We start from the raw sequence: 17,241 nt of genomic DNA on the forward strand, positions 1-17,241 counted from the left end.
GTCTCTGGATCACAAGGATTCCTACCCAATCACTGCATTAACCCGTGGGTAGATTTGGAATTTGAAGGCACTACTGGGAAGCAATGGAAACCTTCATAGTTTGGCCATGTTGGAGGAAGTGCATCACTGAGAGTGTATCCGTGGGGGATGGATCTTACTCTAGACACCTTCCTGTTAATCTGTGTTTCCTGGGTGCCATGAGACAAGCTGTGCCCACCAGGTTTTCTAGCCATCATGTTCTTCCTCACCATACCGCCCAACAAGCCACAGAAGACAATGTCTGAAACTGTGAGCCAATGTAAAACTTGCCTCCTTTGGAATTGCCCCTCTAGCATATTTACAACAGTCTGGAAAAATCAGCACAGTTCCCTTTTGTGAAGGCCCAGACTCCAGAGTCCTGTAAACATTGTACTTCTTAGTGCCCTTTCTGAGACATCCCTCAGTCTTTTTCCTATATTATTTTTAGCACTTTACAAAATTATTATTTTACTTTGTGATTGTAATATAATTACATCATTTTGCCTTGCCATTCCTCCCTCAAAACCTTCCCATATATATTCCTTCTTACTTTCTTTCAAATCGTTTTGCACTAATTGTTGATATATATATATATATATATATATATATATTCCTGAATACATAAGTACAATCTTGTATATATATTTTCAAGACTTTAAAAAATGAATTAGGTGATTGATATTTTTCAGCAAAGGAGGGTATAGTAATTCGTGTCTGCACAATGCATAGTATTTATTTTCATGTTATGGCAAAGGTCTATTTGCTGAATTAGAATGGAGTCTTTTTAGAATAAATAAAGTACTTTGAAAGAATTACAAAGACTCATTTTTTTCTTTGTTTTTAAAGCACAAAGCAGCCTGGTTTTAGGGTTTTTTTTTTTTTTTTTTTTTTTTTTTTTTTTTTTTTGTGTGTGTGTGTGTGTGTGGTTGTAGAAAAAGAACAGTTTTACTCAAAGATCTGCTTTCAATCAGGATGACATTAGGTAGGAGGGAGAGATCAGAAAACCATGATGAATGACAATTGAATGTGATCTAATTATTGACAGGACTTGTGTGAGCACCAGAATTTGGATTCCCAGAACTCACATGAAAAGCTGGGCAGATGTGGCTGCCATCTGTAATTCCAGCACTCAGGAGGCAGAGAAGGGAGGTACCCAGACAAACCTGGATAGCTATGTTAGCTAACTGACAAGTTCTGAGTTCAGTTGAGAAACTCTGAACGAATAAGTAAGTTAGAAAATAAACAATATTGACATCTAGTGTCAATTTTGGACCTCTGTACATGTACACATATGTACATAAACGTAACCCTCACATATGCATCTTGACACATTACATATGTGCACACACATATCATATAAACACTAAAAAAAGTAAGTGAAGGACACGGATAATAAATTGTAACAGAAAATGAAGCAGTACTAAATGTCATCGTAGTGGAAGGCAGACACATTGCTTTGTGTGTTCTGCAATAGAAAGACCATTGCCAGCCGGGCGGTGGTGGCGCACGCCTTTAATCCCAGCACTCGGGAGGCCAGCCTGGGCTACCAAGTGAGTTCCAGGAAAAGGCGCAAAGCTACACAGAGAAACCCTGTCTCAAAAAACCAAAAAAAAAAAAGAAAGACCATTGCCAACAAGTTTTACATTTTTTAGGTCATCTTATTTGTGTTCCTTGAGTATCCCTGGCAGTCTGTTAAAATGTGGACACGGCAAATTCCAGACCTACTCTCTTATAATTGCATTTCTACAACTTACCCAGTGATCTGAGTGCACATTAAAGCTTGAGAAGTTCTGCTGTAGGATCAAGCATTTGTAATTTCCCCAACTATGTATATATCTAGGCATACAATGTAAATATTTAAGAACAGTTGTGTAACCCTTTAAGCCTACATGTAGCTTAATTGGTCATTAATGATGGAAAAAAATGAGGTCAAAGCAAAGGCCACTCAAGGTATATTATTGTATTTGTTTTGATTATATTTTAGATTTAATATTTGTGTTTGTATTTGTATTGGACAACAATATAAGAATTCACAGGTCTGCATTTGTCAATGCAGACATGTCAACCAGGGCAGATTCAACTCTCAGAAGAGTTCTAGGACTCCCTCTGCAGAGTAGAGTCCGATTTAGATTGACCTTTTCAATTCTGTTTTCTATATATTTTACTTTGTAGAACAAATTGGAAAAGAAGCTGTTGGGGATGAAGTGCAATGAAAGCATCACACATCGAGCTTTAAAATCGGCTAAGAAGACATGCCATAAAACATTGGTGAAGATATCAGAAATAACTGAAACATTAGTCAAGAAGAACTACTAATTGTGGTAACGATTCAAAACATGGTCAGAAGTGTCCGCAGACACTGGAAGCAGGTCAAAAGAGACAGTACTACTTTTATCAATGGAAAAATATGACTTAGAAACTTAGTACTACTTTTATCAGTGGAAAAATAATGTAAGAAAAACAACAAATATCATTACTAACGTGCGGTTAAACTCAAATGTGTTCTAGATGTAAATACTTAAAAGTTTTTATTTTCAGTTATCGGACACAATGAAAATGTTTTTGTAGTAATTTTTATATGTCTTATAAGCACTCTTTATATTTATGACTAGACAACAAAGGAACACTGTAATCTTGATTTCAGTCCCCAAGACTGGTGCAAGCCCAGGAGTGTGTGTGGAGCAAGAGAATAGCAGTAAAGCAGATGAAGTCAAACGATAGTGCAGCCTTACTTTGCTGCACACACATTCTCCATTTTGTACAGCATGTACAAACAGACTACAAATTCTGCATCGAGAAGAATTTGTATTTGCACTAGACATGGATAAACGTTTTCCTGTTTTTATTCCTTAAAGACACACTGTAACAATTATGGATATAGCATTTATGTTGTATTATGCTTTATGGTAATGTAGAGATGATTTAAAGTATGCAGGAGGATTATGGGTAAGTTACATGCAAAATGGTGTTATTTTGTGTAAAAAGTTGAGCAAACATGGGTTTTGGTATCTAAGTGATATCCTGGAACCAATCCTTTGTGGATACCAAGATATGACTGTAAAAGAGCAATGTTGCTGGTAGATATGAAAACCTTGATTCTAGGAATGTTAAATGACTTCATCCAGATAATAAACATAGTTAAGATCCACCTAGGCTAACCAATTCTACACATTATTGAGCTAATGAAAGCACTGTTGTCTCCATCATTTACTTACTCTCTCTTCCAAGAAGAGCAACAATGACCACTACTACCAGCATAGACAAAATCAATAGAATTAAGCACAGATAATAAATTCCATTAGCTCCTTTCTCGTGGCTGTGATCCAATACCTGAGAAGAAGCAGCGTGAAGAACTGGAGGTTTATTGTGGCTCAGAGTACAGTCTACCATGGAAAGGAAGGCCTGGCAGTGAGGATGGCTCTCAACTGTGACAGCAGGCACATGAAGCTGCTTGCTCACATCTGGGTAGACCAGGAAGCAGAAGTAGGTCGGGAAGTATGCTTGGCTCTACATTGCATAGCCTGCTCACAGTGACTCACTTCTTCCGGCTAAGCTTCACCTTGCAAAGGTTATACAATCTCTGAAACATCATCACCTGCTGGGGACCAGGTGTTCAGCATATAAGCCTATGGTGGCGGGGGCGGGGGGGTGGCGGGGGAGTCATGCCACATCCAGACCATTCTATAAGCAAATAATTTATGTCATATGGACAAAATTCATAGATATACTGAGTATAGAAGAGTATGCAAGTATTTTGGACACAATATACACAAACACACTAATTAGGTAATTCCAAGGTGTATGAAAGATTGAATGGCAATGTGATATAATAAGAAGATGGACAGTTATGAAAAAGATGGAAAGAACTTACTATCCTGGCAGCTCTGGGTTGATCCAAATTAAGTTGACTTTTTAATTGCATTTGACGTATTCCTATTGTGGCTCTTTGTGTGCTTTATCCATAAAAGCCCAGTAAATTCTGTGACTGTAGAAAAGGGGACAGTCATGGCATGGTGCCCCAGCCCTTTTATCTTAGACAGAGGCAGAGGGTGCCATTTATATAGGAGTTTAGCTTTTGTCTGTGGGTCTGTCTAGGGAAACCTAATCTCTGGTTCTTGTGTCCACACTACATACAGGGAAGACCGGTGTGTCAGAGAGGAAAAAAGTTGTATAATCAGGTTTCAGGTAGTATGCTTTTCATAAGGCTTACAGGAAATGCATTAATTACCCATTTTTGCCTCTTTAATAAATCCTGTTGTGCCTTTGAGATACTTACCTTCTAGTATACTTGAAGTCAACACCGTATAAAACAAATTTCCAAACACACATAGGGCAGCTATCAGAGTATTTATCTAAAATTTTCTTTTGAGGCAGAATCTCACTATGTTGTAGCCGTGGCTGGTATGGAACTTGCTATGTAGATCAACCAGGCTTAGCACTCAGAGACTTGCTTGTCTCTTCTAGATGTTTTTGACCAATATAACCTTAAAGAACTAATAAGGCTTGAATAAAGTGTTACTTTTTTTCCCCCAAAAGGTAAGGGGGGCAGGAGGGGGGAGAACAAGGGAATCTGTGGCTGATATGTAGAACTGAATTGTATTGCAAAATAAAAATAAAAATAAGCCGGGCGGTGGTGGCGCACGCCTTTAATCCCAGCACTCGGGAGGCAGAGGCAGGCGGATCTCTGTGAGTTCAAGGCCAGCCTGGTCTACAGAGCGAGATCCAGGAAAGGTGCAAAGCTACACAGAGAAACCCTGTCTCGAAAAAACCAAAAAAAAAAAAAAATAAATAAATAAAATAAAATAAAAATAAAAAATTATTCCTCATATTATATTTGTCTAGATCAAAGGAAAGGAGGAGGGAGCAAGTCCCTCGTCTTTAGCTTATGAGGTTTTAAAAACATTAACATTTTTTAAAAGTTGACTTAATCATTTTTTTTTTAAATGTCACAGCTCAGAACTAATTCGGAAAAACTAAATAATATACAAGGATTAAAAGAAGGAAGTTGTCAGTTAAGAAGTGAAATGTAAATTATTTTGAGGGCAAAAGGAGTTTTAAAGGCAACCAGTGCAAATGATATACAAATGGTAAGCAAATATAGGGTGCTTGATGGCAAAAGTTTTCTAAATTTAGTGTTCCTCAGTATTCTTTATTTCATGTAACGTACATAAATAAATTCCGCTTTTGCTTCATCTACTCATTTACCTGTTAAGTTGCTCTTGAAGTAAATCTAACCTTTGCTCCACTTCCCCATAGGTGAGGTCGCTTTCAGTCTCAGAGATGCCCCAGGCAGCTCTCTGAAGTCCTGAGGGACTGCATTCTTCAGGCTGAGCCCTGGCAGGCTCTCTTTCCCAGCTGTGTGTATCAGTGATATCTGTGGGAGAGGGAAGACAGATGTCAGCTGCTTTGGAAGCCCCTTTGCCTTGGCAATACAAAGACACCTGCAAGGCAGACTAGGAGGATCTGTTCAGTTGGAAGCTCCCCTTTGCCTCATAACCCTCCACCCCATTCCAAATCCCACCCTTCTCAGAAAGTCCCGCCAAGCTGCGGCTCCTCCCCAGGAGCTGCTCAAGACTGAATCTACAGGGTATTTAAGCTCTCGTCCCTACACCTGCCATGTGATTTCTCTTATTCCCTCCCCCGCCTCACTTCTTGGGGGCAGGGGCTGGAGAGTCACCTGAGGGCATTTTGCTTATTAAACATGGACTTTTAATATGGCTTCATCTGGCTTATTGCGTTGGCAGAGAAACCTACTACTGGAGATTCAAAGATACCTATTAGTATCTCCAGGCATAATCCAAAACAGAGAGAACCACAGGATTTCAAGGACATGACAACCATCATCTCCAAATTGTAGCAGAATCTTAGCCTTAAGCTGCCTATCTTACCTCCCCCATCTCTTTTCATAGGATTCAAATTCTCTAACAGATTTTTTTTTCAGGTTATTATATCTTCCATCTTTTTGTTGGTGCTGAGAAGACATGATGGACAAATTCAAAGTGATCCAACAGCCATGGTTTTATACTATTAAATTTGGGAGAAAATAGCAAGTTTGGTTTGCAATGCTTTACCCAAAACATAAGATTGTTAGCACTCCTACCCATAAGGTAATTTGCACATATATGGTTCTGCTTGAGCCCAAGAAGGTCAAGAGAGAAGTGTGGCTCTTCAGGGTGTTTCCCTTAGACCAGCAGAGGCCAGTGCTGAGCCAAGGAGCCACAGTCTCTAGATGAGAAGTCTTAAAGGTCCTCGGCTACTGTTCCATGCCTTCAACTTCCTTAAAGGTACTTTTGTGCTATATTTAATATAATCACATTGCTTTCTAGAATTTTCTTCTTGTGAATCTTTTATTATTAATATTTTTCATGTTAATATACTTTAGAACAAACTTCTTATGTGCTCAATTCTACTTTTCTGGTGTGCCTGGTGTTAAATTCCAGATTCTGCTAAGCCTCAGGAACTGAAGACAAAGACTGTGACCCTGAAGAATTCAACTGAGAATGATGAGATCGTGTTTCATAGAATGAGTCATTTTATGAACCTCTTGTAGTATTGTTCTCCTAAAATCTCCGAATGTATACTATCTTCTTCCTCATTTTTATAAAGACTTGTAATGCTCTGAACCCACTTTCTTCTATAAAATGTCTGAAGGGTAAGAAAATAAAACCCGTAAAGAAATGGAACTAGATGTGGAAGATTATCTCAGCAACAAAGAAAAGGGAATTTTTTCTTTCATGGGAGAGCTGGTGGGAGGGAAGATGTACCTGAAGTGGGTCTTTGTTTTCCCACGGAAGAAGCTCTGGGTTATCAAATGCGGATTGGGTTCGAGAGACATTTTAAATGAAAGTCTTAACAAGTAGCTATGATTAAATGGCAAGGAAAGTTATTACATAAAGATAAGGAATTTACATCCTCAGCTATTTAAAAAAAAAAAGGACCGAAAGTATCTAAATTGGGCAGGATTAGCTCTGATTCTAGAAATAGGGAACAGAACTGTGAGACTTCATTTCCTATGGCTTCTCTGAAAGCACACTGGGGGGTGCATTGTACTCCCCTTTCTAAGCAGATGACAAAAAGAAAGAAAGAAAGAAAGAAAACTATTCTTTTTCCTTGGGTTTTCTCTCCCTCTCGTTTATCACTGAATGCACAAAAAAAGTCTCTAATGATGTGCTTTTTATTTCTATCTCAGTAGGGGAGGCTATAAGGAAGAAATTAACATAACCAAAGACAGCATGTGAAAAACAAGGCCAGGTTCCTTGTTTTGTGGAAATGGCTAACAGACCTCAGAGACTTCCCTGTGATATCCAGAGAAGGCTCCTGATTATGGCATCTTTAGCCTGCAGGATCTTGGTGTTCAACGTTTTTCTACAGTGTCAGTGTATCGCTTCCTTTCAAGTTTTGCCGGACAGGAAGACATGTGAATACAAAGGTAAAACCCCAGATTTCTCTGAGAAGTGGGATTTGGTTTTTGCCCACAGGACATTTGAACCAACTTAAACCGCAAAACCACAGCACAGTGTCTACGTAAACTAGATCTTCTACTCTGGGCTGGTGATGCTAAATCAGCATGTAGAACATGTACAAGGAGCTTGGAGATGCCAGGGACTGTGCCCTCTTGTTTCTCCACAGCCAGTTCTTGTAGGAACATTTCTTCAGAGAGACTGAGAACGGATAGCATGGAAGGCTATGTAAGGTCCTCAAGAGCTTTGTGCCAAGTAACCTCATTGAATTTCTGCCTCTGCTTAACAGCCCCCTCATTTCACAATCATGTAACACATTGATTTTTAAACGATGCTGGTGAATCACTTGCAGTAAATTATGGAGGATAGTATTTTTCTTTGATGCTTGAAAAAAGGATTATCTGAGTAGAAATGAATAAAATGTGTACTGTGAGACTGAGGCCTCCTTGATTATGATTTAATTTTTAATTAAAATTTAGAGATATGTGATTAATTTGTTTTAATGGCAGAATGAAAAAATAAAGAGTTCAAAGGGAGAAACCTTGGTTAGTTGTCTTAATCAAATGAGCATCCTTGTAGACACTTTCTAAAAATAGCTCAGACAGTATCTGCACTGGTTGCCTTGGAAAATGTTGCCATAGTTGCAAGACACATTTCTGCAAATGGATGAAGAGAGGGTAAACCTTCATTTTCAGGGTTCACAGTTCCACTAGAGTCTATACTTGACCTCAGCGTTAGGAAGGCCAGAATCAATTTCATTTTTTTCTTTTTAAAGTTTTGCTTAAATAAACTCTTCTTTGGGATGACAAGTCTCAGAACACAAGGGAGTGAAATTGCTTATTGCTGATGCAACTAAAATGTCAGAATGCAGCACTTGGATCTGCAGTCGTTATACCTACACTTACATATTGAAGTTTGTTACAATGTATAGCATTGCACTTTGAAAGTTTCTGTGGAATGATCTTTGCAGGGAATCAAGTTTTTAAGTTCTTCACTGGTTGATTATATTAATTAGTCATGTTAAATGCATGTCACCTTGACTGAAGCTTTGTGTCATCAATTTCATTTGTCAATAGACATGCCTATTTAGCTATGCATTATCAAGATAATTATTCGTGACTTGAATGTGGATTACATTATGAATTTTTGAAAACATGGATATTTAGAGATGTTAAAGTCATCTGAAAATATAATTTGTTGGGCACAGAAAAGAGTTAATTAAAAGTTGGAAGAAGAAAAATTATGAAATGAAAGGCATTTGAATTCACTGTCAAGGAGAATCATTACAAAGTCAAAATCTCAAAAATATCTTTAATGGCTTGTCACTTGAGAGACTAATATTCCAGAAGAAAACATGTTTCTACAAAAATCATCTTACAATTATTTTGCACGTAGTAGTTATTGTTCAGTTAGTTCTTCAGAACTCTGACTTCCAGGATACAACCTGTTTTCTATTTTTAGTACAACCCAGAATCCATTTTCATAAATAACTAAAATGGGACATTTGATAATCACATCTAATATTCTATTCTTCCCATGTGATGAATGAGATACTATTTCCATGCACTTCATCAAGATTTTAGGTTGTCTAGAGGACATTTGCATAAATTCTTAGCTTATTGCCATGTGACATCATGATAAAAGCTGATGTGACATGTTAGGGAAAGGAACTCTGGGAAGTTAGAAAGCCTAACCATCTTGCACACAACAACACTTTGTTGTTGGGCATGCCTGTGGAATGATGATGATGATAAGTAGTGTCTACCTTCTCGGTGAAATACTTTTCTTTCCTCCCAGCAGAGCATGCTGGTTTTCTTCATTTTTGTTATAATCTTTTAATGTTTCATGATATTGTCTTTTAAAATATGTGTTTGTTTTTATTATGTGTATATATGTATGTGCTGCTTGTCTGCATGTGTAGCACATGCATGTAAAAGCCAGAAAAGGACACTGTATCCTCAGGAACTGGAGTTATATGCATTTATGTAACACTAGATGGATGTGGGAACTAGGAACCAAGCCCAGGTCTCCTACAAGTGCAGCAAATGCTCTTAACCACTGAGCCATCTCTCCAGTTCTGTATGATGCCTTTTTAATCTTCACATTTAAATTAAATAAGAAATAGCTGGAAAATAAAACCTAGTAGAAAATATTAAATAGAGCCTAGGATTTGATCCTAGAAAATTTTATTTACAGATTATATTGTTTAATAATAATAATCAGTTGGTTAGAAAATTATTTCTATCTTAAAATGAATAAATTGGGTCCTGGGGTTGGTCAAATCATTTACCCAAAGTCATATAGGATGGCAGAGCTATTTTTATAATCCAAGTAGTCTGACCCACATCTCCAAGTTGACTTAAATAGCAAGATATATAGATATATAGATGTGGTACATTGATTGTTCTTCCTGTAGCATTTTAGAAGTGTTGTTTTCTATCCTTTATCATAAAATCTGAAAAATAAAGCATGCTGCTCAGCTCTTGTGTATTTTCTACAACAAATCTTATGTATTTTGTTATTCCTTTCAGGGGAGATGTGAAACAAGAATGTTATCAAGACTATGTTTTATGTCAAGATATTCCTCTTCCTTCTAATCCACAGTGAAACACAATTCTGTTTGGTTTACATTGTGTTGTAATTGGATGGAGCTTACATATTATAAAGTTATTAATGCTGAAGTTAAGAATTGATACAGAGGGTGAATACTAAAAACTGAGCTGTTAGCTTTCAGCAAATATCTTCTGATCCTTTCTTCCTGTAATCAACAAGCTGCCAACAGCACTGTGCTTAGTCTTATATTAAGTTTGATTGGCCATAAAAAACTCCCAAACTAAAATTTTTTGGGGAACACTATTGTAGGATTATGCAAACTCTTTACGGATGTCCTTCAATCTTAAGACGTTTTAAACATTTCATGAATTGAATGGGTTAATGTTAATCTCGAAATTCTCCAGAAAAACCAGTGCCACCATTTTGGCTGAATTTACGAAAGCTTTTATTAAAAAATATTAAATACTGACAAAGACAGAACTTGGCCAGGACCATCACCTGACCATCAACTTTCCAGGTAAGTGGCCTCGAGACACGTGTTGGAGGAGCTTACATGGGCAAAACCCATAGACCACCGTCCTTTTACAGGATGCTTTGTTGTTATTTTCCAAGAACTACAGTTCCCAGAATGCCAGGAAGTTACCTGGTCTTTGGGCAGATGGGGCATACAGATTAACTTTGGGTCTAACATCAGACGAACCTGGGCTTGTGCAGTTCTTAGTTTCTGAAAAGCAATCATTTCCCATCTAGCAATGAGGAGCGACCGCGGATGCTCAGTTACCTTTGCAAGAGTGACTTCTTTTATCTGTGTGAATTCTTCCTGAGGCGGGCATTGTTTCTTCACCGTGGAGTCTGGTTGCTTTCACCTTTCTTGGTGTAGAATCTACTGTTCCCAAGAAGAGTGGCTTTTGTTCATCATCGATGGAGGAGATGAAGGATGACGATCTGCTTTTCCTCTCTTCAAAATGCTTCTTGGAACTCTGATAACGTCTTATTGTGTCTGTTGAATCGTCAGGATCATTTGTGCTGTTTTCTTTGCTAAAATCTATCAAAGAGAGGTTATTTTCATAGTCAATAACCAAATGTGGGTCTTTGTGCACATTATACTAAATGGCTATAAGTAAACTACCTTTTACTTATGGAAATATGTAATGTGTAGACTTCTAAATTCAAGGGTTATTAGCTTATCTTCATGAAGTAAAATAGTCATATCAAAATTTAAAGAAAATGAACAAGAGCGAATTTATATGGAAGAGAAATGATGTGAAAATTAAAAATTACACACAGTCAAGTCTTATTTAGTCTTAGAATCAGGCATATTATCTCTTGAGGAAAATGGAGAGACTAGGGAAAATGTGTCCTAATTCTAAAATATCACCACTATACAGCTTGTTATTTTTTTTTAACCTTTATGCCGTATCGTCTGTGACAATCATTCACACATTGTAAAGGTCAAAGCTGGAAGCCACTCTTCAGTAAAGTCAGGCAGACCGAGTTTCAACCTTAGCTCAGGAAATGGCCTTGACATTCCAGGGAGTTTGGCTATGTAGCACGTTGCAAAGAATATAAAGCTTAAATACAGTAATTGAGGTAAGTTTCTTTACCTAATTACACCAAGGCCACTGATGCATATTGACTGCTTCATAGAGAAATGTCAGGATAATTTGAGCCCCGAAGGTTGTGTTAGAACATATTTCAGCAAGAAAAACTCAGAAACAAATCTCAGAACTTGTTTCTATTAGTGTCCTGGGGAGAGAGTGCAATTCTCCATCTGGTTCCTGCTAATAACCAACCAACGGAACTCCAAGAGGTATATCATTTTCTAGAGAAATTTTGAAGACAGTGTCCCCATCCACCCTGTGCCTGATGTGCTCATTTTGTTATTTATAGAAGGCCAGATGAACAGATTTAAGGTCACTCCAGAGAAACTTCCAATTGCTTTTCAAAATTCCCATATGGCAATGAAATGAAACAAAGATACCCCCCCTTTTTTTAAAACAACAACTTATAATTTAAAAAGTATTAAAAGCCAGAAAGCAGCTCAAGGTAAAAATGGGCAGTGTTTAAAAATAAGCTTTCTCTGAAAGTATGTGGTCTGTCAATTTAAGTCTAGCAAATGCAGAGAACCTAATGTAGTTCCTTAAGATATCACACTTGTTCAGCGACTCCATCATCGCTGTGAACATTGCAGACCCTCCAGGAGTGTAGTGATGACTACTGCTCTGAGATTTACACGTTGCCACTCAACCACCCATCCAACTGTGATTATTCAGATTAACACATGCAAAAGTCCTTTTCTCTAGCATCATTGACCCAACTCTCCTTAAACTTCCAGACTTCATCCTTCCCATCTTTCTCTCTGTTTTCTTTATCTTGTCTCATGCAGAGCCTTCTGGCAATACCACCAGCATTCTCCTCTTTGTGAGTATATCATTTCAATCCTCAGGAAACAACAGGTACCAACTTTATTTTAATAAGTTTGAGAAAAGAATAAAAGCTTAATTTTTCTCAGTTTTCACTGTTCCAAATTTTCACAGCCTGCATTTCCAGTCCTAACTAACCCTTTTGAATTTAATAGTCTGGTATTTGTATCAACTCAAGCTTCCCATCTTAATGTTGACATTCTTTGTAACTAGATCATGGAATTTTTCCTAGAGGAACCAAATTTAAATTAAACTAGTCATTGAATCATGTGCCTCTCATCCAAGTGTGGGCAATTATAGTCAATACATACCACAGATTAATAAACTACTTTGTCACATTTGATTTGTCATTGTCTGTGGATTTTTAATCCCATCCACATGGGTTGTCTCAGCAATTAAGAGTTTTTGTTGATCTTTCAAAGGACCCAGGTTTGGTTCCCAGCACTCACAGTTCACAACCACCTATAACTCCAGGTCTATGGATCTCACATCTTCTTCTGACGAGTGTTGGCACAAGGCATGCACATGATACACATACATACAGACAAACACTTGTACATATTAAATAAAATGAATAAATTTCTAAAATGTTAAATCTCTACATGTGGAAAAAACGTTCCGTCTCACCTTCTAAAATGCCCAGTTTTAACTTACTAACTCATGGTCTGATTTCAGTTCTTTAGACATAAGATATATTGGTTAACATGAATAAACTAAAACAGGCTGATTTCAACATAGGAGAGGTACCCAGACTGTGATGAGTAAAGAATGACTAATATTTAGCTCAATAGTCTAAAAATGCCAATTATTCCATATACATAGGACTTACCTCTTGTGCCAGTTACTTTTTTTTCTGTCAGCTTGACACAAACTAGAGACATCTGGGAAGAGGGAACTGGCCTGGGGGGAATTTCCTAGTTTAATGATTGATGTGGGAGGACCCTGCCCACTGTGAGTGGTTTGCCCCCGGGCAGGTGGTTCTGGGTTATAGAGGAAAGCAAACTAAGCAAGCCGTGGAGAGCAAGCCAATAAGCAGTGTTCTTGCCTAGTCTTTGCTTCAGGTTCCTGTTCTAAATTCCTGCCTTATCATCTGTCAGTGCCTCGGTGATGGACTGTAAGCTGTAAGCCAACTGAACTCTTTCCTCTCCAAACTGGCCCGCTATTTTATCACAGAAATCCTCTTAGCAAGAAGTGGAGGTACATGAATAATGAAATAACAGAAAAAGTTTGGTGTTCTTGAATGTTTCTGTACTCCACTAGATTACTGCAGTCTGTGTGAACAGCTGCTTGGATGAAGCCTTCCTAAAGCAGGGTTTTCTGTTTAATACTAGCTAAATTAAAACTTCATTTTCTATCACATAAAATGGAAATGGAAATGACAATCTACTTGTAGACTGAAAATAGAAACTGTCATGTTTAGTCTGGAAGCTGGCAGGTGTAATTCGCACGATTGAGCTGTTGAAATGCACTGTTATTAGCCTTCAAGTACTAGATTTTGATGGCCTGTCCCATTTCTGCCTTTCCCTAGAGAAACTGAATTATTTGATAGCCATTAAACAGTATCATGGCATGTTTTTCTTCATTCTCTTCCCATTCTGCATCGGTATTCCAGGCAAATATTGAAGATAGGAAGATCACATTCTGAAAGAGATCTGAGGAAATTTTATGCTTTCCTCTTTTCTACAAATGAGGTAACAATCACCCATTCCGATCATTTTACAGAGAAGAATTCTTTTCTGCTTGTTTCAGTATCAAACTTGCTTTCTGAATCAGATGACTATAAATCTTGTTTTTTTTTTTCCTCCCATTTCTATGGGCTGACAATGGTTTTCCTCCTCTTTTCCTCACAGGACATAATTCTACGGCATGTGTGGCTTTCCTTGTAGGTGGGTCTGTAGCTTCAGGATGAACTCAAGTTAATGAAATTAAACTTTTTGATGAAGTAGCTGACCCAGCTGTCTTACAATTGATAATAGAAATAGCTTCCATGACAAAAAAGTCAGGGAATAAATACTTAAACTCCCTTTGTCTTTTACAAGTTCTTCTTTTCAGATTAATTACAACTTTTATTAGTCAGACTCAACAGGGAGACATAACTCTTGGTCAAAGAGAGACATTTAATGAGTTTTCTAGGTATCTGGGTTTTATGTTTCCCACTGGTGACAGTTTGGAGGTAATCTGAGTACTCTCTAGCCAGTTAGTTTAGGAAAACATTTCATTGGGAACTTAAAGCCAGGGGTACATTTCTTCACTTGTCATTAAGTACTTTAGGCCCTCTGTCACTTCAGAGGCTTGAAAGGGGAACTTTAAGTAGGTTTCCATACAAATGGTGGATTAAACAGCCTTACAAACTAAAAGAAAGAAATGATGCATTTGAGGAGATGTCACAGTTTTATTTAGAACAAATAGGTTCTAAAGCTCTGTAATAAAACAAGATAATGACAGTTAACCTGTAGTGGGGCTTAGTAATTCCTGGGAGAAGATCTTAAACATTTTTTCCACACTGAGGAAAGAAGTAATGGTTATGCTGGAAAGTATGGCTGTGGCAATTGCTTCTTGCTCTCTCTCTCTCCATATGTGTGTGTGCATGGATAGCCAAATATCACATTATATACCACAGTTGTATGCAGCTTTTGCTTTTTAACCATGCTTCTAAAGATCTTGTAAAGAAAGAAAGGTTTCACATACATGTCACTAAAATAGGTAATACAAATTATATAATTATTTGTTAATAGGGGTATTTATTTATTTATTGAGACAGATGTAGCCAGCTTGGCCTCAAAATCACTAGTCAGCCAAGGACTGTCTTGAACAATGTATCACCCTACTTATCCTTCTCAAGTGCTGGGATTATTGATATACATCGTATCGGCTGGAAATCATTTATTTTTTAGAAAAATAATCTGAAACTCAGACATCAAATTATTTTGCCAATTTTATGAAAGGATTGATTTAAAAAAAATTAGATTTATACCTTGCCTCACTCATAAAATAAGTTTAACAATGTTTGCATTTAATTCTTTAGTTACTGTCATTGATGTTATTTTCTTTTGAGAAATATTTTCAAAATTTACTGATTCTAACATACAATCACTAATAAATATAAAAACATATAATACAAATCACTAAACAAAGTAATAATTCCTACAGTTGTCAGTAGAAAGAAAAGTTGCAATAGTTTTAAGGTACTTAGATTGTGTCCATGGAACACTGAACTTTTAATTTAAAATGTCAGTCTTTGTTCCCTGCTTTTAATGTGGGACCAAGTACACCCACTGGAAGGGGATGATAAGTATACTTCCAATGATTTCCCTCCATCTGGTTGTAACAGGCACATCTTTTAACACCTCATTTTTCTCTTGTATTGTTTATTTTTTACTGTTTTTCATTTTTGGAAGTTTGTTATTGATAACAAGCTTTGTTGTGATTGCTAGCAGCTGCCGGAGTCCTCTGATCTTCGGGAGCTGATTATTAGGTCTACAAAATCAAGATAGTACATATATTTCTTTTTTAGAAACACATTTAGGATTCTGGGAGAACTTCTATTTGGCTAACAATGTTTATTTTCCTTCTGATTCCACATATTTTTCAAGTGAAACTTAAATGAGGCTAATTATTTACTGTATCTTTTATTTTTAACGCTTTGGAAAAGGAAGTAGGGAGCATGACCATAAAGGATGAGTAGAAGCAAAGGTAGGTATTTCTGCTGATTCTGAGCAGGAACTTCAGCAGGTACAGTCAAGCTAGATCTGTCTTTGGGAGGCTCACACTTTCCGTTCCCTCCTTCTATGATAATGATTCAAGGTAACCCAGGCTTTAGGTGAGAAATGCCCCAGCAGTTCATTTTCCTAGAAATGCACAGTATCAGCAGGTGCAGTATGTCATGGTTGTTGGTTTCACAACATCAGCAGTTTCTAAATGGTAAAACCAATTAAAGAGTTCCCCCTTTCTAAATTATCTTTTTTTCCTTGCTCACTATTTGCTACAAACATGGAAAAGCAAGTTCTACAGAATTCAGTGGAAATCTTTGTTTTTGCTGCTAAACAATAAAAACAGGTGTAATAAAAATGAAAAAGCATAGATAAATAGATATTAGTTGTTATACAGAAGTTTTTGTTTGCCTGTTAACTAGTAAAAATTTTTCTCTTGTAAGTAGAAACAAACTTTTTAAAACTAAAAAAAAAATGATTTAAGTAAAGTACCTAAGAGCATTTAGTACACAACAAACACTCAATGATTGTTTTATAAATGAATGGGTTATTGACTTCCATCCACAACATTGTTTCTGTTACTAGATTATTAACTACCTAATGTCATAGGTACTCCAACCATCTATTAGTGACTACTTTTATACATTGGGTCTACAGAAGGCGTTGAGCAGAACACTCCAACTATTTGACATGTAAGTCCTGTTGGTATATATACATATATGTATGGGTGAATGCTTGAGTATGGAATGATACTTTATGTATAAATACATATATATATATACATGTATATATATATGTATATATATATATATATATACCAAGACACAACTACATATTTTATAATATACTATCCATAATACTTTTTTCCATGTTAATCTACATGCCAATGTGCTAATATTGTATGTATTTTATTCAGTGCATACATCATAATATTTTAAAAGAAGTATTCCCAAGACTCAATTAATCATGTTAGCACACTTGAGAGTAAGCATAATCCAACTTTGTAGACCACTTAAGTAGAAGTGATTTTTCATTGTTTCTTTCATTAGTTTATTTTGCCCAGCCATCACAGTTTCC

General features: G+C 36.9%; 1 protein-coding gene across 3 annotated transcripts in view; it reads right to left on the bottom strand.

Moving 5' to 3' along the window:
* The window catches only part of Kcnh7 (potassium voltage-gated channel subfamily H member 7), a 463,447-nt gene that overhangs the window by 15,091 nt on the left and 431,115 nt on the right, over positions 1 to 17,241 (bottom strand). For all 3 annotated transcript variants that reach the window (XM_052723439.1, XM_052723438.1, XM_052723437.1), the window contains 2 exons: positions 10,813 to 11,076; positions 5,224 to 5,392 (listed from right to left, as the gene is read on the bottom strand). In XM_052723439.1, coding sequence (XP_052579399.1) covers positions 5,224 to 5,392; positions 10,813 to 11,076 — 433 coding nt within the window. The remainder of the gene's footprint in view (positions 1 to 5,223; positions 5,393 to 10,812; positions 11,077 to 17,241) is intronic.

Source organism: Peromyscus californicus, unplaced genomic scaffold, assembly GCF_007827085.1.
Source record: "Peromyscus californicus insignis strain IS unplaced genomic scaffold, ASM782708v3 Scaffold_7__1_contigs__length_154581171, whole genome shotgun sequence".
Lineage (NCBI taxonomy): Eukaryota > Metazoa > Chordata > Mammalia > Rodentia > Cricetidae > Peromyscus > Peromyscus californicus.